Here is a 26,063-nt window from a genome sequence, read left to right as displayed (position 1 = left end):
GTTCATATGCTTTTTATGAAACATAAAACTGAACAGATTTCCCTGAACACAAAGGAGTTGAGTTTGGGGGACTTCTCATTAGAATTGCTTTGTTTCTCTGTAGTGTATTTGGAAAATTTTTCTGGATGCCTAAATGAATGGGCTACAGTGAGCTTAATTTTTGCTGACTGATTCCTTGAACAAGTTATTAGTAATGTACATTGTGAAACCAGTCAGAGTTTATATATACTTCGGGGTGTGCAGAGAATAGTGGAAGACTGTTCAGCCATTCTTTGACACTCGATCCTAGCTTATAAACTATTTGTGTAGTGAGCAGACCAGAAAGGTTCAGGCCCCATGCCTCTGCATCATATTTGAGAGCTCCTGCTGTTGTATGCACTCTTACCCCTGCCCACTTGGATTATGACACACTGTTTTAAGTATTATTAAACTTCTCTGTCTCCTTCACTAGACCTTGGGCTTCTTGGGCATTTGCTTGTCTTCTCTGTCCTCAGCACTCAGCCCAGTGCTGGACCTAGAGTGGGCAAGGGAGTATCTGTTGGCTGAGGGAGTGAGGTGAGTCGGTCTATTGGATGGCAGCCCATGTGTGTTGCCCCGTAGGTGCAGTACCACCTGATGCTGCACATCCAGATGCAGCTGTGTGAACTCTCGCTGTGGGACTGGATCACGGAGAGAAACTGGCGGGGCCAGGAGGCTGTGGATGAGTCTGCATGTAAGTTCCCTGTGTATCTGTTAATGCCAGGCTGGGAAATGAAGATTCAGGTGTTCTAATGTCGGAACTGCGTACAGGTGCTTTAGATTGAGTGGGAGATATGATTTTTTTTAAACCAAAGAAACAGTTGTGTTTATTTCAGCATTTTTTCAAAAACACATAGGTATTTGGAAGTTAATTTTCTCTGTGACAGATACATAGTTTATATCAACAAATTGTGTTTAAGCAGTAATGTGCTAGAATTTAGGTTAATGGTTTTGGGTAGAACAGGTCTTGTAAAAAATTTTTTAAGGAAAAGATTTAAATACTTATTTTTTTAAACCTGGCAATGTGATACTTTTATGTAAAGAAACTTTGGAGAAACCCTTGCAGAGGGATATGTGGTGAAAAGTCTGTCTCCTTCAAGATCCAGAGCCTTCTCCCTCCCCAGCAGTTACACATCCTCTAGAAATGCTTTATTGGGTAATATTTTCAAAATATAACTGATTCTGAACTTATGCTGTGCATTAGAACTACCTGGGGAATCTAAAAAAGATGTCAATAAAAAAGAGTATGGTGGACAGCTGTGACTTCACAGTGGAGAGACCTGCAGATGCGACCTCAGCCAGCGACTCAGGTCACCGTCAGCAGTGGTGACTCGTGCTGACAGTGCGTGCCCGTGATGTGGTGAAAAGGGCATTGTGTCTCTGGGGTCTTCCTCCCTAAACCCCAAGCCCTAGGCTAATCATGAGAAAAGCAGATCCCCCATTGACGGATAGTCTGTAAACACTGGACCAGTACTTCTCAAAACTGTCAAGGTCCTCACACATGGGAAAAGTCAGAGACACTGTCCCAGACCAGAGAAGCCTTAAGACAGAATGACAGCTGAAAGTAGTGTGGTATCCTGGGTGGGATCCTGGACCAGAAGAAAAACATTAGATAAAGCCTAGGGAAATCTAGATAGACTGTGGGCTTGTGTCAGTACTGGTGCATTAATTATGACAGGTGTACCTTACAGTAAGGTGTTAATAATGGGAAAGTGGGTGTGGGGTAAGCGGGAACTCTACCTAATCTTCTCAGTTTTTCCATTTTAAAAGGTTGTTGTCTGGGACCACAGCAGTAATTTATATACGGTTGGTCTGGATAGGGCTTGGCCTTTGGTATTTTTTTTTTTTTTTTGAAAGTTCTCTTGATTCTCATGTGTAGTAGCTAGAGTTAAAAATCATTGTATTCAGTTACTGCAATTGGGGATGCAAGTGACCTGATCTTAAGACTAAACCAAATGTTGATTATGAACTCTTTGTGCTTCACTCCTAATGACACTGTAACCCTTTATTTGGTCTAAAATATAGGTTACTTAACCTGTATTTAGTTAGTTAACCTACTCAAAATCTTTGGCTAGTTTCTGATGCAGACAGAAACATCGTGTCTTCCTCCAGCAGCCCCTGGACACCCCGAGCTTCTCTAGTTTGCTCTGTCATTAGGACATGCCAGGCTCTGCTTGGTTCAGTTGAGGCAAGTAGTGTGTGGGGTGTGTGCAGTGCCCTGTCAGGTCATGTCCTCCGCCTGCTGCCTGAGCATCATAGTGCTACGTGCAGGTGTGTTTGTGAAGAAGAGACTAGTTTAGTCAAGTCCTGTGTGTGGTTGCTGATCTTTACACTTCCATTTGGAAAGTGAGTACCGAGTCCCTCGTGATGTATGTGGTGAGAACTCTTAATTTATACCATCCAGTACCATAAACCTGTTCAAACGGAAGCCAAAATATGTATAGTACTACTAGTTATGTATTTCTTAAAAGTGTTTAGAAATAAAAAGTTTAACTTTGTAGTATTCCAGCTCTGTGTGTATAGCTTTCAGTCAGTTGTATGTTTACGTTCCTCATTCTCAGCAATCCCATGAGTGACAGACCCAGGTTGGAATCCTGACTCTCATCCTTACCAGCAGTAAGGTCTGGGGCAAGTCAGGTTTCCTCACCTGTAAAGTGGATCGTCCCCATTTTCTAGGGTTAGAGATGTAGCACTGAGTGAATGGAACCTTACCCCTGGATTAGGTCTGTGTGTGATTCTGAGCCCTCTGATGGGTTGTCCCCCCATTTGGATGTGTTGGGTTAAAATGAGAACCATAGTTAAGTACTTGAGTTCTTTGCGCTCCATGCTCGCTAACGTAAGGGAGAGGGTGGACTAGGTGAGCTGCAGCACAAAGCAGGCTTCCGAGGAGAAGGGAGGAGTGGAGAGTGGTGTTCTGATACTTGAAGGTAAATACTAGGTTTATGACTTAACGGGATTGAGTCAAGAAGTGCTCCTAACCTCTTATGACATTACTAAGCTCACTTGGCTGGAATACTCCAGGATTTTTTTCTTCATCAATTTTGTTTACTTTAGTCCTGCAAAACCTCTCCACCCTCTAAATTCATGTATTATGTCATCATGTTAATTGATGAATTAATTAAATCCCCCCCCCCGCATATATTTCATTTTTCATTGGTCAGTCATTTTTGGAAAATGCAACATTCCAAATCTTTCAGGTAATGGAAACTCACCCCTTGAGCTAACACAGTTTTGTCTTTTTGCATATTCTGTTATTTGTCACAAGGTCTTTAATCTACAGTGGGCTAGGAGACCAGGTTTATTAGCATTAAACCCCAAGATGTCAGGGATTGGCAGGGACTTAAACCTAATTTAATCCAGCCACTTGATGCCGGAGAATTGTTTACAAACTACTCAGTACAGGGACTCTGCATGAAATTAAAGGTCCTCTCTTTCTGGTGACATAAAGTCCATAAGCCATTAGGTGCTGGTTTGTGAGGGCTGCTTTGCCAGCTGAGTGCAGCTAATTTCTAGGTTTGAAGCCATTTCAGAATGTTGACTATTGAAAAAATACGAACAATGTTAATGTATTTAATGTTTTTAGAGCTTTATTTAACATTTAAATGTTAATGTAGTAAGTAAAAAAAAAAAGTTTTACTTTTTTTTTTTTTTTTTAACTCCAAGGTCCTTATGTTATGGCCAGTGTTGCGACAAAAATTTTTCAAGAATTGGTGCAGGGTGTATTTTACATACATAGCATGGGAATTGTACACAGAGATCTGAAGGTAAGTGGTGGAGACAGAATCACTGGAAGCAATGGAAACTTATCAGGGATGATGTGCTATCAATTCATTGAATTAAATGAAGTTATGTTCATTTACTTAGGTGTTATCATTTTTATAAATCATTGTTCCATAGGTCTGGAACTTGAAAACTGCAGTTTGAATTTAAGAGTGGTAATCTTTGGGCATTTGGAAATTCTCTGTGGAATAGTGGTACTGTTTTTTAGGTAGTAAGTGTGCTCTGAGTACCAGTATAATTGATAGGCTTAATGCTGACAAAAATGCTCACATATTGCAGCCTTAGAGGTAAAATTTTTAAAAATAATTATCCACCTTAAAGGAAATGTAATGGGAAATTTTTTATGCTGTTCTTAAAAATCTATAATTCCTATTAAAATTTTTATCCACAAAAGAGAATCAAAAAAGAAAATATATTTACTTCTTTGGCTGGAAAGTTTTAGATTAATTTGCTTTTTAGGTGAAAATTAAATCTTGGAAAATGCATTTAAAGGACTATTTAGGAACAAAAAAAGTTAATGTGCAAGTCATTTTATTTTTTGACAGAAGTTTAAGAACCAGTAATTTGTTCATTTGGGATGTAGAAGATGATGAGTTAAATATTTTCTGGGTATATGTCTAGCCAAAAAAATGTGGTTTGAGTTTGTGAAATTCTCTGGCCTGTGGAGTTTGGAGATCTATTTCAGGAGGTAAGCTGAGTCATGACAGTATATGGAATTCCACATCTTCACTGGGAGAAGTTGCTTCAAGTGATGTTTGTGTTTCTCACCATAAATATTACTGATGACTCTTTTACAGATATCCTCTAGGGATAATAGTTTTTGAGATAACTTTATGAGGGTTTCCCTTAACAGGTGGAATTCTGGTAGCATGATTCCTGCAGGTAGAGCCCCTTGGTTATTGGTCAGTCTCAGAGGATAAGAGCAATAGAGTAGTTTGGTAAGAAGTACCCTGTCTCTTAAATTGGAACTGTGCTGGAGGTACATATATATCGGAGATTCCCCGTTTCTTGTTAATATGTTAACATTTGCTTCATATTCGAGCAAGAGATTTATTATTGCCTCTCTGCCTCCAAAACAAGCCTCGTGGATAGCTGTTTGACCTTCATGGTCCTGGGCATTTACTGTGGCTCCGTGAGTCAGCAGCGAATGGATGCAGCTCACCCCCGCTGCCAGCAGTCGGCCTGCTTTGCTGGATGCGGTGCACACCGCCAGCTTCAGGGCCGTGCTCCCCGTACAAGAGACAGCGCAGTTAACGTTTGCTCCGCAGGCAATTAGCATTTCCGTCATCTCCTGGTTCAGTAGCTCTGCAGCCATGTGGAGGGGCGTCATGCTGGATTCATTTGTGGCATTGACCTGGGCACCCTTCTGGGCTAGAATGGAGAGCACCGGAGAGGTTCCGTGTGCTACGGCCAGGTGGAGGGGCGAATATTTGTTACTGTCGTCCACCCGAGCGTTCACGTGAGCTCCGTGCTCACACAAAATGAGGAGGCACCTGACCGCGTCTTTCTGAGTGTTTGTCAGAGTCCTTTGGGTTCTGTTCCCCAGCTTTGTCCACATGGTAGAACTGATGGGCCAGTGCAGTAGCATCAGGTGAAGGGTGGTAAGGCCCCTTGAATCCCTGGAATGGGTTGGTCGGAGATTACACTAAATTCACAGTGGGAGCTAGGTCTGGAAGAATTAGTGTTTAAGAAGGCAACGTTTATTAAAAATCATCCCCCTCAGTTACTTTAAAACCTGTTTGAAATCTGCATTGCTAGGATATCGCAGTGTTTTTTGGGAACAGAGTGGTATCATAGCATGAGGGGCCTAGCTTCCCACAGCGGTTGATTTCAGGTTGGTTACTCCTGCGAGGACTGGCCTCTTGAAGGCCATGTCATAGTTATTTCTGTGCCCAGCACTCGGTGCTGTGCGTTCAGTAAAGCTGTGTGGCTGTCACTATCACTGAGAGTTGCCGGATATGTGAACCATAAAGGGCCACAACTCCCCCTGACTGTTCTTAGTGGCTCTGCATCTGCGCCTCACCCTGACATTTTCCCTCAGAGGTAGGACAGGGTTGGGGTCGGAGACCCCCAGTCACTCTGAAGTTTGTGAAGCTACTTCATCTTCAGTCCCTACTCCAGCGCAGTGGGATAAGTGTTTTACAACTTGGCTCTCATCTAGTCCTTTACTGAATCCCTCAGGATTGCCTCCAAAAATTACTTTATTTTGGCAGAGAAAAGGGAAGGCTTATTATGAACATCCAACTGTTTAGAAAATGATTTTCAGGTTACAGAGATTGATCAGTGCAAAGCCCTATGCTAGGTGCTAGGGACACGGCGAAACAGCATGTGGTCCTGCCTTTGCAGGGCTGACCATCTAGGATGGGCAACTTAAACATACATAACAATTATGTCAATGCAGCAAGTGGGCAGAATTCTAGAGAGGTATGAGGGCCTGAGGGATGGCCTATGGTTTGAAGGGTAGGAAGGGGTGTCCTGAGGAACCCCTGTGAGCATGGAGTGAGCTTGTGCTGGGAAGGAGGGGGGTGGCTGTGGGAGGGCTGGGAGAGCTGTAGGTGGGGGTACAGCATGAGAACAAGGCAGGTCAGGGGCTCTTCTGGAGCAAAGTAAGGATTTGGGGCTTAACTTTCTTTGAATGTTGAATAATTTTTATACCATGTAATTCCTCCATTCATTCAGATGGTATTTATTGGGCACCTACTAAGTCTCAGGCATTGGGGCAGGTGGAGAGAAAACCTGTTAGTGAGCAAGGTAAACTTTGAAGAAGTGTTAGGCTACAGTGAGGAGGGTAATGAACAAAAAAAGCCATTACCTATTTTATATTTCCTTACATTTCATCTCGAACTTAGGTTTTTAAGCTCCCTGAGACCTGTCATGCATTTCCACACCACCATTGCTGAGTACTTCATATTCAGCATGCTCTAAGTGGGCTATTTGTGTTCTCGCACTGTTTCCAATTTTCAGAGTATCTCATCTAGTCAATGAAGAAACTGATTAATTCGAAACATGATCATTTACAGTCCATAGACCTCGAAGAATGGGAGAGTCCAGGCATGACTGGGAAAAGCAGCATCTGAGTCGCGTGTATCCTCATTTAGATACGCTCGCCTGTTGAGTTAACTTACCTTATTTCTGGGTCAGCACCATGTTCTAATAAACAAAGCAGGCTTTGTGCCTTGCAGTATTTGGCAGCCAGATGAATGGGCATGATGGACTGTGTCTGCTTCAGGGCGAAAAACCAAAATATATTACAAGCAGCCATATGCAGTGAGAAATAATAATTGTGTTAGTTGGCTATTTCAGAGGAAATGAGTATATTTAGTATCTTGTTAGTTCAGTTTTTTTTATAGTATGTGCATTGAAATTTTCCTTTTCATTTTTTGCCTGTTTTTCTTTTTTTTTAATAACCCCAGACCAGTGAATTTCATAGTATAAAATCTGGTCTGCATAAATGCAGATTTACCAAGGCAAAGAAATAACTGAAAGCTTTAAAAATTGATTCTTGGGAAGAGCTCATAGTGTCAAATTAAACCTAATTGCTATTACATGACATAGTCCTTAAGTTAACCCTCAGGGTGATTGACACGTAGGTTTTGTGTTTTTTTTAAACTTTACCAGAGTTACAGTATCAGGAGTAAAACCTGCCTTTTCAGGGTGTCAGAGATAACACAGTCTATGTTCTGTCTGATTAGAAGAGCTGTTTCTGCCAGTTCTTAAAATGCATACGTATAGGCTTTATAGCATGACTTCAAGATAAGGAAAGAGGGCAGGGTGACTTCAGGGAAAAAAAATTAATTATAAAGGTAGTATTGAATAATAATTTAAAAATGAAAAAGTGTATGTATAAACAGAGGAAAGTAATTCCATCACACAGATGCAATCCCTGTTGGTGCACTTGAGAGGATAACATTGATGTTCCTCCAGCCAAACAAGCTCTAGTCGCCATCAGTTTCTGTGTGGAAACAGGAAGGCAGTCCCCTGGCTGGTGAGTGTACCTGCCGTGGCCTGCCCCACCTTGGGCTCAGGAAGGTCACCACGGGGTTTAGTGGGTTCATGAGGCGGTAGTCCCTGTGAAGCATCACGCCTCATTTGTGAAAGTGCCTGAGCAGGAAAGAGGGTACCTGGGTCGATAGGAATCTGTGGCTGGTGGAGTTGGCTAGAATAGTCACAGGCTGGTTGATGGGGTGGCTGCTCAGGAGCACCTGGATCGCGGTGCAGTCTTCCCTCATGATGGCTGCATAGAGCTCAGTGTGCAGCTCTGTGCGTGGGCCTTCCACCAGGGACGGAGCACCATCCCCCTCTAGTTCCCTGCTGCCTCTCTTGGTTATGTTTCCCATGAGAAAATCGTTAAGAGTGAGGACGTAAGGGCTCAGGGGAGACTTGTTACAGGATTGGTGGGATTGAGTCTCTTTATGACCCTTGAGTTCAGTTCTAGAACCGTTCCAGAATTGTATCCGTGAACACAGTTCTTTTTTATTTCTGGGCCAAACTTTTTCAGACTTTGTTCCTCTATCATACAGTGTCCAATGTAACCACCGTTGTTAGGACTTTCTACTGAGTCACAGAAACATATCAAATGGTCATCTGGCACATAAGATTATTTCTATTTTCTCATCCCATTCAGCTCTAGTTCAAAAAACTAACAAAGCTGAAACAGGAATAAAGACATTAAAATAAAAAGTTAAAGTTACTACATTTAAAGTAAGAAAGCCCAGCTTTCAACCTAAATATTGTTTAGTTTTAGTGGAATTTCCCTCTCTCCCCAGTATAGGTGTTCTTTACTGGCAGATAAATGATTCATTGGGAGACGTTTTGGGTCTGTGATGGTTGCTTAATTAGAGCCAAATGTGTACTGTCTTAGTGTGATGTGGTCCTTTCCAACCCTGGCTAACATAAAAGTCATGTGGGAGTTTAAAAAAACACCAAAGTTTTTTCCATTAAAAATAACAGTCTTTGCCTTGGGGTGTGGAGAGGACAGTAGTATTTAAAAGCTTCTCTGGTGATTCTGCTGTCCATTCGGGGTTGAGGAGGAGCATTTGCTTACAAAGCGTGCACTACATTAGTGCTTCTCAAATTTGGAGTAACCCAGAGACTTTAATGTCAGTGCCTGCATCCATCCCCAGGAGTTCTGATTTAATTGGTCTGGAGAGTGGCATGGACATTTGAGATTTTTTAAAGCCCCTCTGGTGATTCTGATAAGCAGCCGAGTTAGAGAACCACTGCTCTGCTTTTTAATTTTTGAGGGGTACTTGCTCCTGAGTTGAAAACTTTTGAATACTTATATGTTTTTGCAATTTGTTTTTAAGAACATTAGGCAGTTGACTTGTTCTTTTTACAGCCCAGAAATATTTTTCTTCATGGCCCTGATCATCAAGTCAAAATAGGAGACTTTGGTCTGGCCTGCACAGACATCATACAAAAGAACACAGACTGGACCAATAGGAACGAGAAGAGTAAGTCTACTTTGGTGTTGGTGGTTTGTTTTTTGTATTTAAAAATAAGACATGTTGAGCCTGTCAGTTAATTTAAAGAGAGTCATAGAGACTTAATAGCAGAGTAAGTTCCCTTGGGAGCTACAGTGCCCTGCTCAGAGCCAGCATGCCTTAGGGTAGACAGTGTTAACACTGCAGTGTTTAATATTTGGCTTTTCAAATGATAGGAGCACCAGCACATACCTCCAGAGTGGGTACTTGTCTGTACGCCTCACCTGAACAGTTGGAAGGATCCGAGTATGACGCCAAGGTGGTATTTGTTGCTTCTTACCCTTTCAGTGGACTCATTCTGCCATCATAGTAATAAAAAGTACAGTAACCGCAGGGGAGGCACTCACGTGGAGGTGCTCTGGGGCATACCAGAGTATAAAATCTGGTCTCTCTTACCTCAGAGTGACTCACTCTTAGCTGAATCTGGCAGCCCCGGTTTTTAGGCTACTATGTTATTTCTAAATCTGTGGGTATCCCAAATTATTTTTCAAGTGAGCTTTCCCTTTAAATTGCCACTGATCACCTCAGGAAGCTAGAATTCAGAGAAACCTATTTTCTGCCTTTCATTCTTGTTTTCAAACTAAATAAAGTTACCAGGAAGTGTGACACTTGACTCCCTTTAAGGAGAATGAGGATACTGGAAAGGCTTAGTCCACTTTGTTCCTTGAAGGGATGCTCAAGTAAGTCCTCTTCTCAAAATAACAGCCTAATAAATTAAATTTCTTCCTATTTGTGACTCATTCAGCTTTTTGGTGGTTGGGAAAGAGCAGCCAAAACAAACCATGGCTGCTCCTAAAATCCTATCTAGTAAAGACCTTCCTAAAACAACTATTTTTAAGAAAAGAAACACAGGTTTTTATGTAGAGTTTGTTAAACTTTACCAAGAACCCCTGAGTGTGGGCAGAGGTGAGGCCGGAGCAGGCGGCAGGGGCACTCTTGGCGCCCATGCTGAGCTCAGGCTTCTCAGGCCAGGCCAGGCCGGGTTTTCGAGGAGCCAGTTGTGTGGCAGCAGTGCTATGGGTGGGGATTATCCCTGCCCCTCACCTGGCCCTCACTGCTCTGTGCCCACAGAGGCTCCTCTTTGGTATTGAAGAGCTGGGGATCGTGACAGGACTGGTCACCTCTCCCTTAGGGCAGTGGCTTAGCCAGTTGGCAGGCACTTTCCTCTGAGGAACAGAGCTTACCTGCTCTGTTCCCCTCGCTGGAGAGACTATAAAGCATCCTTCTCAGAAATCCTCCTGTGTTTGAGAGGGTGGGGCTGGAAGTGTTACTGTCACTTTGCGTGGTGCTACTAACTACCTTTCCCCCCTTTCCAGTCAGATATGTACAGCTTGGGCGTGATTCTGCTGGAGCTCTTTCAGCCATTTGGAACTGAGATGGAGCGAGCACAGGTTTTAACAGGTTTAAGAACTGGTCAGATACCTGAATCCCTCAGTAAAAGGTGTCCTGTACAAGCCAAGTATATCCAGTACTTAACTATAAGGAACTCATCTCAGAGACCGTCTGCCATTCAGCTGCTGCAAAGTGAACTTTTCCAAAATTCTGGAAATGTATGTATATATATTTTTAATTCTGGGGAAAATATGAAGCTGAAACTAGAATTTGTTTACACTGTGAATCCTATTTCATGAACAGTTGAGCTTTGAATAAGGCTTATGGAAATAGTATTTATTTAAGCCCATTCTCAGAGCTCCCAGGAGCACAGCTGTTTTCATGGTCCAGGAAAGCAAGATGACCTCTGCCAACTGTTCTTGAAGTTGTGATGATAGGCTTCCATCTCTAGCCCCATCTTGCTAAGTCAAAAGCCTTTAGTTTTTTGCCTCCAACTATGGAAAATTACTGTAACCTTTGCTAAGTTATTATAACATACCACCTAATAATGAAACACATACCAGAGGGTAGGAGATGGTCGTGATTCTCGGGGGTTGGGGCAGGGGTGGAGACCACAGCAGCTAACCGCAGGTCTCAGCGTGCACATGTTATCAGTCCTGTGCTGCAGTGTGGCTCAGGGCAGCCCTTCCCTCTTCTCCTGATGCCGCTGAAGGGCCAAGGGGTGATCTCTAGCCTGCACACACTGGGGACAGGAGTCATCCATTCTGTTCCTCTAGGACATTCTAAGATTTAAAAAATTTTTTAATTTTGGTATCGTTAATATACAATTACATGAGCAACGTTATGGTTACTAGACTCTCCGTATTATCAAGTCCCCACCACATACCCCATTACAGTCACTGTCCATCAGCGTGGTAAGATGCTATAGAATCACTACTTATACTGCCTTCCCTGTGTCCCTGCCCCCTACATTATGTGTGCTAATCGTAATGCCTCTTTTTCCCCTTATCCCTCCCTTCCCACCCATCCTCCCCAGTCCCTATCCCTTTGGTAACTGTTAGTCCTTTCTTGGGTTCTGTAAGTCTGCTGCTGTTTTGTGCCTTCAGTTTTTTCTTTGTTCTTATGGTCCACAGATGAGTGAAATCATTTGATACTTGTCTTTTTCCACCTGGCTTATTTCACTGAGCATAATACCCTCTAGCTCCTTCCATGTTGTTGCAAATGGTAGGATTTGTTTCCTTCTTATGGCTGAATAATATTCCATTGTGTATATGTACCACATCTTCTTTATCCATTCATCTGATGGACACTTAGGTTGCTTCCATTTCTTGGCTATTGTAAATAGTGCTGTGATAAACATAGGGGTACATATGTCTTTCTCAAACTGGGCTCCTGCATTCTTAGGGAAATTCCTAGGAGTGGAATTCCTGGGTCAAATGGTATTTCTATTTTTAGTTTTTTGAGGAACCTCCATACTGCTTTCTACAATGGTTGAACTAATTTACATTCCCACCAGCAGTGTAGAAGGGTTCCCCTTTCTCCGCGTCCTCGCCAACTGTTGTTGTTGTTTGTCTTTTGGATGGTGCCCATCCTAACTGGTGTGAGGTGATACCTAATTGTGGTTTTAATTTGCATTTCTTTGATGGTTAGCCATGTGGAGCATCTTTTCATGTGCCTGTTGGCCATCTGAATTTCTTCTTTGGAGAAGTGTCTGTTCAGCTCCTCTGCCTATTTTTTAATTGGCTTATTTGCTTTTTGTTTGTTGAGGTGTGTGAGCTCTTTATATAATTTAGATGTAGGACGTTCTAAGATTTAGCAAAAACTTGACTCAAGATGTGTTTACAGATTCTCTAGTGCTTTGCTACTCAAGAGTGTGGTCCTCAGCATTACCTGGGGGTTTATTAGAAACGCAGGATCTCGGCTGTGCTCCAGACATACTGGTTCGGGAGCTATGTACAGTGGCTGAGCAGCACTGCCTCTGCATGGTGCTCAAACTGCAGTCTCCAGACAGCAGCGTAAAATCTCCCAGAACTTGACACAATTCTCAGGCCCTCCCCCATGCCTGACCTGACGTGTCGTGGGAGAAGTCTTGTGGGGGCAAGGGGCAGTGATCTGCCTTAACAAACCCTTGAAGTGATTTTGGCGCACATCTGGGAACCACTTAGAGTAACTGTTGAGTTGGCTTCAGTCTATTTAAGGCTGAAATTTTCAAGTGTTCCTGTGCTGTTTTACTATGCTTTTCAGGTGAATTCTAGCAGTGCGAGTGGTGAACAGGCGCGTGTAGTCTTTCCTGAGTCTGAAACCAGCAGCCGTGATTATATATCACCTCATGTGAAAGAGGTTTTCTCACTCAGTGAAGGTAGCTACTGGAAACCACAGTAATTTGGTATTTAGGGTAAGGATTTCTCCGCTCTTGTGGAATTTTTAGAAAGCAGCCTATCCATACTTACACAGACGGACTTTGGATACCCAGCAGTCCTCGCTCTGCAGGGTAGTGCAAGATTGTAAATATGGCTATGCGTAGCTCAAAGCACACGAAGGGATCTCAATCGATGGGAGAAGTTAAGAGCTGTGCTGTGGTCTTTAAAGATGATTGTGAAAATATTAGAACATTGCAAGTGTGGGTCCACTTATATGCAGATACTTTGCAATAAATATATTGGAAAAATTTTTGGAGATTTGCAATTTAAGAACATTTTCTTTAGTTTATTGTAAGAATACAGTATATCATACACACACAATGTTAATCGACTGTGTAATTGGTAAGGCTTCAATCAATAGTAGGTTATTAGTAAAGTTCAACATTGTAAGTGGATTTTTGACTGCACGTGGCAACAGTGCCCCTGACCCCCCAAGGTGTTTAAGGGTCACCTGTAATTTGAACGCTGCTGCCTTCATCACTCCGTGAACTGAGGATGTGAGTGAGCACCTTTCCTATGCCTGAAGAAATCATCGTACTCCTTTCTAAGTCTGGACCAGCTTCCAGCATTTTATCCGATGTACTTTTAATGTTGGGGAATACCTCTGAGAATTCTTTTAATGTGAAATTCTTTGCCAGTGTCTCTTTCTCTGGACCATCTTCATGCTCTTTCTCTTTTTGTGGGTAAGTTGCCTCCTTAGCCCCGTGGCTGCACGCCTAGTCTGTCCCGTGGCATCAGGACCCGTTGCCACGGCCAGGTGGTCTTCCCTGACACCAGTTATGCTCTATTCGACTTTAACTTCCCGAGTTCTCACCTCTCGTTCCTGCACTTTCATCTCTGTGGGCCAGTTCTGTTAATGATCCATTTTTTAAAATTTGGGTTTATCACTGCGAGATGAAGCAACTACACACGTTGCCTGTGTGTGAACTAATGTGCACACTGACCAGCCCAGCCAACTTGGGAAGAAGCGGTGTGGCTGGACCCTGACCATGACGTACATCAGTCATTTACAGGGTTTTGTGGACTGAGGTGCTACCACAGTTACAGGCAGGTACTGTGTTGTGTTAACTTGACACCTGAACCGTGTGGCTGGGTGACTGGTGTCATTTCTCTTAACTGTGCTAACTGGGATTCATGCATGTTGGAGCTGTGCAAAGCCAGTTGTGCCTGTATATTTAAAAGGGAAGAAGCTATTTTAATGGAGGTTATAATTTTCTCTTTACAGGTTAATCTCACTCTACAGATGAAGATACTAGAGCAAGAAAAAGAAATTGAAGAACTAAAGAAGCAGCTAAGCCTCCTTTCTCAGGACAGAGGGGTTAAGGATGACATACAAGATGGTGTGCCTGGCTAGCTGTAAATAATTAGGCACGAGTATGATAGTGGACTTACAAGCAAAATCGTCAACGGGAATGTAAATTTTCTATTAGGGTTTAGATGGTGCAGTACCTGTAGTTAGTAAGCTTGTATACGACTTTAAATTAAAGTGGTTGTAAATAGCCCTGACCACTTTTTCCTTAAATAGCTCTATTGTGTACTAGCATTTTGAACTTAAGACTGCCCTAAACTAAGCCTATTTTGCTTTCCTTTCTCCTATCCCAGGATTTCTGAATATTACCAATCATGCAGTCTCTCAAAGTGGAGTTCAGGTAGCATCCTTAATTTTTCTCCTTTGAACTCTTTGACCAAGTCTTCCTCTGGAAGTTTCTTCTGCAGAAACCTAAGTATGTTCCCCATCCCATCACTGGCCAAGCCTAGGCCTGTACACCAGCTGAGCTGTTCCAGTTCTGACAGGTGCCAGTCTTTCTAACTCTTTTACACTGCTGCCACTCCATTTCCAGAAAGACATCAGCGATTCCCTGGCTTAAAAGCTTCTGCTGGCTCCCTGCTGCCTCCAAGATAAAACTGCTTTTTAGCACAGTATACATCATCCAGCCTGCTTGTTTTCCCCTTTAGCTTAGCACTATCCCCGGTTCACGCCCTTTCAGAGCTTTGTACTTCTTGCCCCCAAAATGGTCTCAAGGCAGCTATCAGCAGTGTTTCCTGCCTTTGCCCTACCCTGTTCCTCCCATGGCATCCTGTGTTATAGCACTTGGCTCCCCACCAGCCCAGAGTCCTCAGAGGCAGTGATGTGATATGTCCATTTTTGTATCCCGAAGTGTCTGCCACATAGCTGGCAGTTGTTATATGCTGCACATGATGCTGAATTTTAAATAAAATGAAACCTACAAATTGTATGATGCTTTATTGATACTTGGTAACTGGCCTAAATAAAGACTGATTTTTATACAAGTCCTTTTACTGACAGGCATAAAACAGCACCATTCTTTTAAATCTAAGCCCTTTAAAACCAGTTACTAAAATTCACTTAAGGAGTCTGAGGGCAGTGCTGAAAGGGGCCAGGTTCTTGCAGGCCCTCAGCCACTTCTGCACACTGGCCGGCACCATCTCACTGCAGCCGCCCGTCTGCTGGAGCACAGACCACAGCACGACATCGGCCGCAGTGAGTTCGTTCCCCACGAGCCAGGGGCTCTTCCTGAGAGCAGAGTTCATTGAGTGGAACACAGCGGCCTTTTCTTTACTGCCTCCCTCTCTTAGCTGAAAAACTGCTGTGTCTACCCAGCTATCTATGAGGGTTAAATTTACAGCATTATGCTTCTGGCCAAACAGAGAGAACAAAAAACGGGCAATGTTGCCTTCTCCTTCGATGGGACACATCGTTTGGATGCTGAACTTCATCTGGGTCTTTGGCACTGAAGGGAGAAAAACACACCAAGTGACGTCTGCAAGAGCAGCACCCCAGAAGGACGGGCACAGCCTGGAAGGGAGTCAGTCCTCATTGGGGCCCGGGGAAAAGGGCAAGTGTGTTTTCAAGAAGAAAGCCATATTTCTAGTCTGTCTCCAAAATAAGGTGTAATATTAAAGTTCAAATTGTATGCTTAAATAACGTAACTATATGTTAAAACAATTTCTGGTAGTTGATGGTGATCGTTTTCAAGCTAGAAGGGACCTCAGACCATCTACTCCAACTCCTGTGCCTAAGGATTTTCAAGATGAGGATGGGAAACCAGGAGCCCCATCACCCAGGCTGGCAGCTCTTTCCACCCTCGCAGCCACTCTGAGGGCAGTGGAGGCCTTTACCGGATGAATAGCATTCACTCCCCTCCATACAGAGTAACCGGGAGAGGCATCCATCAGTGGTATGATGAATAAACGCTATTCTGCCATCCTGTGAGGGTACTTGGAAAGATGGCATCAGTGTCCCTGTAGTGCAGGTTTTGGAATGTGGGGGTGAGGTGGCCCAGCCGCTATGCCTCTGCCCCGGCTGGTCAGCCAGGAGCCCCCTAACACTGTACTTTCAGTCAAAGACACTAACCCTCCTGGAGGTGGGGGGTGTCTTCAAGGCAAGAGTCCCTGTGCTCCTCATCTAGAATTACCCCATAAGCCCTCCAGACTTGGAGACAGTTTGACCGCATAGGAGCTGAAGGACATCCAGTGGGGCGTTTTTCGTAGCCCATTTCTCTCTCAAACTTACCATTCTTCCAAATCAGAGTAAAACCCAGCTGATACTCATGACGAGGCCGTGTTTTGGTCTGCTCGCCAAAGCACTTGAGGAGGTTTTCTGGCACGCTCTTGATGGCTGAATGCGTGTGAACGGCAGACAGGACCCGGAATCGGTCACAGAGCAGCCTGTGCAGCACCAGCAGGGAGAGGGGTGGGGAGGCGGGGTTTGCGTTGATCACGATGTCTTTCAGGGCCCCATAGTCCTGGGAGAAACCCGAACAATGAATAACGTCAATAGCACTTTGGGCATGTAACGACTGGGCGCTATTCCTAGGGCCTAACCAGGGTTACTGAACGGAATCCTCAAGTCCCTACTGTCCCCCACCTCGTGGCTGAGGGAAACGAGTCCTGGGAAGTGACATCCAAGCACTCTCAGTTCGGCAGGATGAGCCGACGCCAGCCCCTCAACCTCTGCTGCTGGCCCCCAACAGACAAAAAGCTGACTTTTTTGTCAAGCAAAATAACATATTAGGAATGATACTTACTTGTCCCTAGGTGTGATCTAATGAAAATAAGAAATACGTATTTGATCATTCAGATGACCAAAGCACACTTCTCAGATATGTTTGGTTTTCACTCAGTCCTGAAAATGCTTCAGAGCCCTACAGGTGAGACAGGCATCTGGCTATAATGAGGGTGCCTACAGAGAAAAGTAGTGACTCTGGCATCTCACTACGCTGATGGACAGTGACGGCAATGGGGTGTGTGTGGGGGACTTGGTAACATGGGTGAATGTAGTGACCACAATGTCTTTCATGTAAAACCTTCCTAAGAGTGTGTATCAATGAATGACACCTTAATAAAAAAAAAAATACGGACCTGAGAAAAAGAAGTAAATGAGGGTGCCTTTTGTACCCCACCCTTGGCTGGTCACCAGAAGGACCAACCACATGGTTAAAGGGCTGGTGGCTGAATCAGCCAATGCCTCAGCCAATAACTATGTGACAAAGTCTCCACAAAAACCAAAGGACAGCCTTTTGGTCCTTTTTGTAGACCTTTCACTTCGGGAAACCACATTTCCACGTGGCACTGAGCAGGGCCCCAAGCTCCCTAGTTGGGGACCTGCCCTATGTACCTCTTCCTCTGGCTGTTGGTTCGTATCCTTTAGCATATCCTCTAATAAAGTGGTAAATGTGTTTCCCTGAGTTCTGTGAGCCACTCTAGCAAATTAACTGAACCTAAGGAGGGGGTCATTGGAACTGCCAGTCAGTCAGCAACACAGGTGACAGCCTGGGGCCTTCAACTGCTATCTGAAGTTGCAGTCTTGCAGGACTGAACCCTTAACCTGTGGAATCTGATGCTGTCTCTGGGTAAACAAGTGTCAGCCTGCTTGGTGGTGTGTGTGGGGGACTCCTCGCAATCCTGCACTGGGTCCAGAAACTAAAGACTTAAAAAAAAAAAAATCACATGCTATTACTCACTTGATGAACTCTTTAACACTTCATCACCCAACAGGGTCGTGTTTCTGCATTAATATGTGTTTGAGTTGCATGTCAATCAAGAGACCCTTAAAAAAGGGTCTTGGCTCAAAATGTCACTGGTGATGGGAGGTGGGAAGAGTCTGAAAAGAACTGTTAACTAAAATACAAAACATGCTGCCGTTATAGATGCAGACTCTCACTCTCTATTCACTCTTGATAATGAATGAACCTGTGTAATATAAATGATGGCCAAATTCCTTGGCTTTCTGCACAAAGCCTGCCACAACGTGGCCTCTAATCTTGCCACTCCTGACTGAGCCATGAGGAATGCTTAGCAGTTCTCTGAACATGGTGTGTTGCTTGATGCCAGGCCTTCCGAAGTATACGAATTCATCCTGAGCACCCACTACATGCTCTGGGAAGCTTCCCAGCACCTGACTCATGGCACAACTGTGCATGGTGACCCCATCACCGACACATCCACACGCCTGGATTCCTGGGGGCCTGGTCAGTCTCACCGGGTGCTTGGTGCGTGGAAGATGAAGGAATACAGGAGTGCAGAGGCACGGAGGTTACAAAAACCTGAGTCCTGGGAGATGCTGCAACACCACCTCCCCTTTTCGGGTCGTTAAGAAGTACTGTTTCTATGGCCACTTCTAGAGGAGAGTTAGCATGCGATTTTGGGGCAAACCCTTTGCACCCTCAAATAAATACCAGTTTGTAAAAAGACATTCTTCCTTTGCATATCAGATTGTCCCTTAAATTAGTCAAATCCTAGAGTGGTCATTAATGGCTAATGAAACTTAATTTTAATGCAGCAAACAGAATTTAAGCCAAATAGATTTGAAATATGAGACTGTGACTGGCCTCTAGCAATGTATTTCACAAGGATTGGTGGAATTTTTGTGCCTAGGAAGACAAAACTTTAAGTCGGGCTAGAGTCAGAGTCAACTGCTGGACTCTTGAGAAGCACTGAGCCAACGCTGTAAAGTCTCCCTCCAGGGCTTAGTGACTACTGGGGCAAAGCCCACCCTGGCCCGTGTCACAGGCTGCCTGGAATGGCAGGGAGCTGTAACTCTTGACTCCTTTCTCTGCCTGCAGATCCTGTCTGCTCTCCACAGGATCTGAGAAGTCAAGTAGCGGCTTTAGAGCTCGCTTTGCTTTACTCAAAGCTCGTGAATCTGTTCCGTGCAAAGGTATGACCATTTAGTGAGAAAAAAACGTTTTACCTCCTTTGAAAACTAGAAAACCCAGGCACAGTACAATTTGTGGGCACTAACAGCAACCTAGTGTGCCGACATTCTTCAGCTTTCCAAATGCACTTACCTTTCCAAGCACAGAATTTAAGTCCAATGCACTGGTCGACAGAGCAGGGGGCTCATCAGCCTGGATTATGTTGGTTACATCCAAGTCTGCATCTGGCGTCTGGATCATCTTGGACAGCCCATCAACTGCAGCTTTCAACTCATACAGACGTTTTAAAATGTCATCTTGGTGGGACTCGAGAGCTTGAAGAGATGGGTCAGACTCTTCCTAAGCAAATCAACATCAAAACGTTCATTCCTCTGCCATCAAAGTAGTCTGCTTACATCTGATCATTTGTCTTCTACTTTGTTCCAGTCATCAAACCTCCTCTGCATATCAGATTGTCCCTTAGTCAAATCCTAAGGTAGTCATTAATGGCTGATGCAACTTAATTTTAATACAGCAAACTGTATTTACACCAAATAGGTTTGAAATATGAGACTGTGATATCTGTTCTATGCAAAGAATATATTTTTAAAAGAATATAATAAAATGAAGTAGCAGAATCAACTCATTTTTCCCATAGTCCAACAGATCTTGGCAATTTATCCACAAATGCTTTAAAATAAGTAAAAAATGTGACTTAAAGCCACTTTGAAATTGTATGACTCATTTCAGGTAACTTAGTTGGAACAGAAAAGGACAGAAAATGAAAACAAATTTTTGTTCTTTATCTTAATACAAACTAGTTCAAAATACTTTGCTAGAATAGATGGGGGGGATAAGAACATAATTTATACTAACAGAAGGAAAAATGAAGCACACACAGGTTAAAAAAAAGTGTTCTCTGACTTGAAATACGTCCATGGCTGAATTCCCCAAATCATTCTCAAGGCAGTACTGGCACTGCCATTGTAGATAAAATGAAAATCCCTGTGGTCAGGATTCTCACCTGGCCCTGGTCGGCTAGCTCACTACACACGTGTGGGCAATACGTTGCTAATGACTCTATATAAAGAGCTCCGCCCAGTGGTATGGGCAACATGGTGGCACGGCTGCAAGGCTGCAGGAGAGCAGAGCAGAGGCTGGAGTGGTGGCAGCACCGAGGACAGAGGCCGAGAGGATGGCTGTGTGGGACGACTGTGCAGGCAGACAGGCCCAGAGGACAGCTGTGATGGACGGTTGTGTGGGCAGAGGCCCAGAGGCAGAGACTGGCTTGCTGCATGCAGACTCACTCTGAGTGAATGGGATTTTAGTGATTGACCTGCTACCATGAAAATAAAGTTTGGGTATAACCCTTTCACCCCAAGAATGTTTTACTATCATTTCTTTGGTCACACTGAATCCATAGTGAACTTGCCCAGGGCTGAAAGCCAGGAAAAAGACAGGCTGCCCTTATGGGAGGGGTACTTCAGCAGGCTGCCCCTGTGAATGGGGAAAGAGTGGATTGTCCCCCAATGGGTATGTGGTCTGAGGTGGCTTGCCTCCCAGAGGGCTGGGCCCCACCCCAGGACTGGAGGCAAGTGGAGGTGAAACCTGAGGCAGTAGGGGTGGCCCTTAGTATAGTAAGTAGGTCTTTTGAGAGACAGAGTGCCCGTGAGGCAGCAGAGACTGTGGGTTGGCTGCTTCTCACAGTATAAAAAAGTCTACAGAAGAAAAGGATATGCTCCTGAAAAAGACCCAAGAAATGGTGACACAAGAGCACAAGCTGCAAACTTCTGTGGATTCCCTGAAGAAGGAAATGGCATTGATGCGAGAGGCAGTGGTATGAGAACGTGAGCTGCAAACTGCTGTGGATTCCTTGAAGAAGGAAATGGCATTGATATGAGAGGAGGCAGCACAGGAACGCCGGCAGTGAGGTGCCATTGAAGAGGTAAAAGATTCCTTACAGAAGGAGACAGCAGCACTGCCAGGTGCTCTGAAGGAGGATAAGGCCATCAAGGAAAAAGACGAACTCCTGAGGGAAGCACAGGCGCAGGTGGCACAAGAATGCCAGCTGTGAAGCATTGCGGTGAAGGTAAGAGAGCTTCTGAAGACTGAGCTAACATTGCTGCGAGGCACAGTAGAAAAGGTAGAGGATGTAGCAGAGGAGGCACTTGGGGGAGGGACAAAGGTGCCATCAGCCCCTGAAATGGAGGAGCTGGGGAAGGATGAAGGGGTGGTGCCAGAGGCACTGGCCCCTCCTGTACTGAAAACATACCCAGTGGTTGTAAAGAAAATAAAGACCCAGCAGCCGAGAGTTCCCCAAGGAGAGGAGCAGCCCCCTCCCCAGGTCGTGGAGCACTCTATGGTCCACCCCTATACTCAGGCTGAGCTGGTGGATTTGGGCTCCTGGTTTAGGCAGAAGCCCTCGGAGTCAATATCAGCTTGGCTCCTGCGTCTGCGGGACTTAGGGGTGGATGGAATTATTCTGTCTGGATCAGAGATGGGAAAGCTGGCTTCCCTGACAGTGCAGCCTGCCTTGAGACAGTGGTTACAAAGTGGGCATCAGACCCCAGGAAATCACTCCCTCCTCAATTGGCTTATGGCTGCACTTCGTGCTGTGTGGCCCAATCAGGGTGATTTACCATCCTCTCCTGCTAGATGGAAGATGTATGCTGAACTCCAACAGGTGTTACAAGAGCTAGACATAATACCATCTACAGTCCAGAGAATCATGGCCCAGACAAAGAGCCTTTCACTACTGGGATGAGAAATATTGTGCCTCAAATGGTTCCCACATCCCTCTTTGGGTCTCTAGTGACCATTCTTTCCCCTCACTTAGGGCATCCCATAAGCGAGGTGACAAGTATAGTAGCAGACTTAGGAGAAGCTGAAGCAATGAGAACACAGAAAGAAATAAGGTCTGCTACTCACAAGAAGAATTTAAAGGGCTTCATGAAGGTTATGAGGACCCAGATGTGGGTTGATTTAATATAGGAGCATATGAAAAGAAATTAGATGGGAAGCCAAATAGGATCTTACTAGAGTTATGGCAACAACTGAAACCAGAGCAGCAGTTCAAGCCATTAAGACCAAAGAGGCAGAGGTCAGAGACACAACAACAAGATCAGCCTGTGTACCTGCAAGACTTTTTGCTGGATAGGTTGAAGAAAGAGGGTATTGTAAGGCCCACCCATGGTTCTTTTGGTTAACTCATTTGAGTAGAACTGGTCCAAATAATACAGCCAGGACGACTACTTAGTGGCAATGGATCTCCTTAGGCTTGAGGGTTATTATAATTTGTTGTAATTTTTGTTATTTGTATACTGTATTATGTTGTTGTGGAGTTTGATTACAATGTTCCTGCTTCCTTGCACAGGGAACATTGCAGAGGACTGAGGGCACACTGATTGAGAGGAGAGAATCCTGGGAGGGTGGAGTGTGGATAAAATGAAAGTTCCTATGGCCAGGATTCTCACTTGGCCCTGGTTGACTAGCTCACTACACATTTGTGGGCAATACGTTGCTACTGACTCTATATAAAGAGCTCCACCCAGTGGTATGGGAGACATGGTGGCATGGCTGCAAGGCTGCAGGAGAGCAGAGCAGAGGCTGGTGGCAGCACCGAGGACAGAGGCCCAGAGGATGGCTGTGCGGGACAGCTGTGCAGGCAGTAAGGCCCAGAGGTGGAGACTGGCTAGCTGCATGTACACTCACTCTGAGTGAATGGAATTTTAGTGATTGACCTGCCACTGTGGAAATAAAGTTGGGTGTAACCAACTTTACCGCAAGAACATTTTACTGTCATTTCTTTGGTCACACTGAATCCATAGCGAACTTGCCTGGGGCTGAAACCCATTGGCAAGACAGTCATATCTTAAGAATTATCTAGAACGTCGTCACTGCTATAATGTGTAACTTCATAAATGTGAACACTTACATCCTTCATTCACTGAATCTTTGTATCTTTCTTGCCTGGTACAGTGACTGGTACAAAGTAAGTAACCTATATTTGCTGAGGAATAAATCTCACATCTCTACACACTTCCTTTAAAACAATAAGAAACCTTACATTGTACAACCTACTTCCAAATTCACAAGCTCTCATAACAGATAATCCATTTTGAGTTGAGAAACAAAAAGTATGTTAAGTATGGGGAAAATGCTCTTTACTAAATAGAATAATCAATATGGCAATGACTTGAGATTACTGTTAAATATGTGCTCACAATACCATGTAAGTGCAGGAGGACTTGCTCACACTTGTGTGCTGCTAAGTTTGATGTTCTTAGGAACCTTTTTCATCCCGTAGTCACTCCTAATAGCCCTCTTACACATCCAACTCGTCAGCAGATGCTATCAATTTTCTGGAATCCACTGGTTTCTAAGTGAGTCTCCACAGCCCAAATCCAGGATACCACTTTTCACCTAACTTCCAGCATCCATCCTAGTCCATCCCTCCAACCCACCCCTAAGAAAGCAGCCAGAGAGATGAAAACAAATGTAGATCCCTCACCTCTTCCCCCATGGTAACTGCTTAGGCTAAAAAGCAAAGCCCTTAACCTGGCCTGAGAAATGGCTCAGATGACTTGTCCTCTGGCTACCTCCTCTTACATATTTCTCCCCCTTGTCTCTGTTCAAACCATGCTGCCTTTGGGTTCCTAAAACCCATCATGTCCCCACCCACCACAGGGCTTTTCTTCATTCTGTTCCCTCTTCTCTCATCTGGTTACCTCCTATTTCCCCCAGAGCTTATACCACTTTCTCCCCTCTCCTCCTCTGTACTCACTTATTAAAAACAAACAGCAAAGAAACATAAGACTTCTGGGTGGAGAAAAAAGAGTAAAGAGTTGAGTAATGCAATTAAGTAACTAGGTGCTGATGGGGAAGTAAGTCTGCATGCAAGATGTGTGACAGGTAGGGAGGGCTACCATCTGGATGACAACCTCATGTTAATCAATGATAGTCCTTCTGAGTAGTATTTCCAACCTCTTTCAACCGGCCTGTATTTTGTGCATTGTTTGTGCACAATCTTGCTCATTTCTACAAATGTCAGTAGGGTCGTTGATGAACCAGGGCAAAGAAGTACTTACTGGACTTAAACTCCGAGGTAACACCCACAGCAGAGTATCTGCAATGGGCCCTGTGGGTGTTAACGCGGCCAGTGATTAGGAGCCTCTGCACAACTGGATCTCACCCCTCTCAGTCTACTCCACTTTTAGTGCTGGCCTATTGTCAGACTAGACTGTGACTTGGCATAGTGTGTTTGACCAGTTGTTTTATGTGTATTTAAATGCAGTTTATTCTTTCTGTTGCTCTCATTTACCCTGGATATGATTGATTTCTAATTATCTGTCGATCCACATTGTTATCATCTGTTAGAAAAGTGGGGCTTGGTGTCTTCCACATTAGTTCACAGTCAAAAGCTAAAGGAAGTTAAGCAGCAGACTGGAAAAAAAAGGACTTGGTCTCAGATGAGATGTGACATTCTCCACTCTGGGTTTTCTTTAAAGGTTCCACGGGGACTGTCCAGTGGAGGGGCACTGAACCACACCTGCTACTGTCTGAGCTCTGTAGTGGGACAACAACTACATCATTTGGTTCAAAACTAATCTAACCACCTCCCTTCCAATCAGGAGAAAGCTATCAAGACAGTGAAGGATAACACCCAGTAGGAAAACGAACCCCAAAAGTAACCTGTGCACTCATCTTCAGTCAGAATGTACAGAGGTGTCTCCCGCGGGAAACCTAAGATGCCTATTTTCATCAAGTGGAAAGGCTTGAGCAGATACTTTCCAAGAGGCTATCAAAATGGCCCATAAACATAAAAGTGCGCTCAACTGATTTAGACGTCTGGAAAATCTGAACTAAAGCTACATCAGGATACCAGTACACACCTATTTGATTCAGGCAGGTGTTAGCACCAGAACGTGCTGAGAGCAGAGGCCGGTATGACCGCGCTGGAGAGCATTGTGCACAGCGGAAGCCAGACCAGCCCCCTGGGCTCAGGTACACCCTAGGGCTACTGGGATACAAGCCTGTTCCCTGCAGTTTTCCTAACAGCATCAAATGGGAAAGCGACGGACGCGTTTGAGCTCAGCAGGTAACCCGCGCAGCGCTCCGGCCGCAGGCTCGATTCCGAGCAGAGAGGTTCTTGATTGCGGTGTGGAGACGCGACAGGCCGGGCGCACTCGACACGGCCCGACCCGACCTGGTGGATCCGACTCAGCTCGGCCTCAGCTCGCATCCGGAGCTGGGCGCGGCAACCACTCAGGTTGGGGCCTCCGGTGACACGCAACGGGTGCGCGCCGACCACCTGTCAACCTGGGGGGTGGTGATAGTGAGCTCGCCATAAATTCCACAAACGAGTATTTACGTGCTTTCCACTTTCCTGTGGGTAAAACTTCGTAACAAGCAAACTTAATACAGTCAGTCGGAACTAGCGGGCGCATGGGGCGCTCGTCTGACAGCTCGGGTCACCCTGCAGATACCCGGACGTCAGTCCACGCAGTCCCACTAGCCGGCAATGGCGCCTGCGCACTGGGAGAGCTTCGGGTCTTCGCGCATGCGCACTGATCGGACAGCCGCGGGTGGGGCAGGGGCCGCGTGTTCCTACCTGCACGTGGCCCGCGTTCGGCGCAGGGCTGCCGGTCCTGCCGTGCACGTTGGGGAGCCGGTACATGCAGGTGGGAAGCTCTACACGGAGCGATGTACCGCCCCCGTGATACGGCTTTACCTGATACATCGGCATCGTGGGACCCAAAGGAGCGAAGGTAGCGAGTGAATGAACGAACGCTCAAAAACCGTCCTGCACCACGACACACTGCGGCCACTTCCTTTCCGACCCGGCTGCTGGCGTTCGGGAGAGCGCAGTCCCT

General features: G+C 44.9%; 3 protein-coding genes across 6 annotated transcripts in view; 1 reads left to right on the top strand and 2 right to left on the bottom strand.

The window, feature by feature from the left end:
• The window catches only part of EIF2AK1 (eukaryotic translation initiation factor 2 alpha kinase 1), a 34,327-nt gene extending 19,059 nt beyond the window's left edge, over positions 1-15,268 (top strand). The window contains exons 10-15 of one of the 2 annotated variants that reach the window (XR_008992234.1): positions 601-712; positions 3,682-3,782; positions 9,137-9,251; positions 9,458-9,540; positions 10,602-10,831; positions 14,259-15,268. Coding sequence is in view for 1 of the 2 variants with exons in the window: in XM_036897078.2 (XP_036752973.1) it covers positions 601-712; positions 3,682-3,782; positions 9,137-9,251; positions 9,458-9,540; positions 10,598-10,831; positions 14,259-14,387 (774 nt within the window). In the remaining variant the exon portion in view is untranslated. Of the gene's footprint in view, positions 1-600; positions 713-3,681; positions 3,783-9,136; positions 9,252-9,457; positions 9,541-10,597; positions 10,832-14,258 lie in introns of both variants that reach the window. The other variant, XM_036897078.2, reaches the window with a different exon arrangement.
• On the bottom strand, positions 4,313-16,688 carry ANKRD61 (ankyrin repeat domain 61). 2 transcript variants are annotated; one of them, XM_036897080.2, is made up of 3 exons: positions 16,569-16,688; positions 6,924-7,021; positions 4,313-5,417 (listed from the first exon to the last, which is right to left on the bottom strand). In XM_036897080.2, the coding sequence occupies exons 1-3, from the start codon at positions 16,569-16,571 to the stop codon at positions 4,475-4,477; spliced, it is 1,044 nt and encodes a 347-aa protein (XP_036752975.2). In that variant the 5' UTR covers positions 16,572-16,688; the 3' UTR covers positions 4,313-4,474. The 2 variants fall into 2 exon arrangements, with proteins under 2 accessions (XP_036752975.2, XP_036752976.2); XM_036897081.2 differs by lacking the exon at positions 16,569-16,688 and adding an exon at positions 7,920-9,157 and having other exon boundaries at positions 6,924-7,018.
• AIMP2 (aminoacyl tRNA synthetase complex interacting multifunctional protein 2) lies at positions 15,264-26,058 on the bottom strand. Of its 2 annotated transcripts, none has more exons than XM_036897082.2 (4): positions 25,802-26,058; positions 19,345-19,551; positions 16,569-16,800; positions 15,264-15,786 (listed from the first exon to the last, which is right to left on the bottom strand). In XM_036897082.2, the coding sequence occupies exons 1-4, from the start codon at positions 25,934-25,936 to the stop codon at positions 15,398-15,400; spliced, it is 963 nt and encodes a 320-aa protein (XP_036752977.2). In that variant the 5' UTR covers positions 25,937-26,058; the 3' UTR covers positions 15,264-15,397. The 2 variants fall into 2 exon arrangements, with proteins under 2 accessions (XP_036752977.2, XP_036752978.2); XM_036897083.2 differs by having other exon boundaries at positions 25,922-26,055.
• Between the last annotated feature and the right edge of the window lie 5 nt (positions 26,059-26,063).

The sequence above is a fragment of the Manis pentadactyla genome, chromosome 10, assembly GCF_030020395.1.
Source record: "Manis pentadactyla isolate mManPen7 chromosome 10, mManPen7.hap1, whole genome shotgun sequence".
NCBI classification, from domain to species: domain Eukaryota; kingdom Metazoa; phylum Chordata; class Mammalia; order Pholidota; family Manidae; genus Manis; species Manis pentadactyla.
The sequence above is the reverse complement of the archived record's forward strand: the minus strand, read 5'-3'. Positions and strand labels throughout refer to the sequence as shown.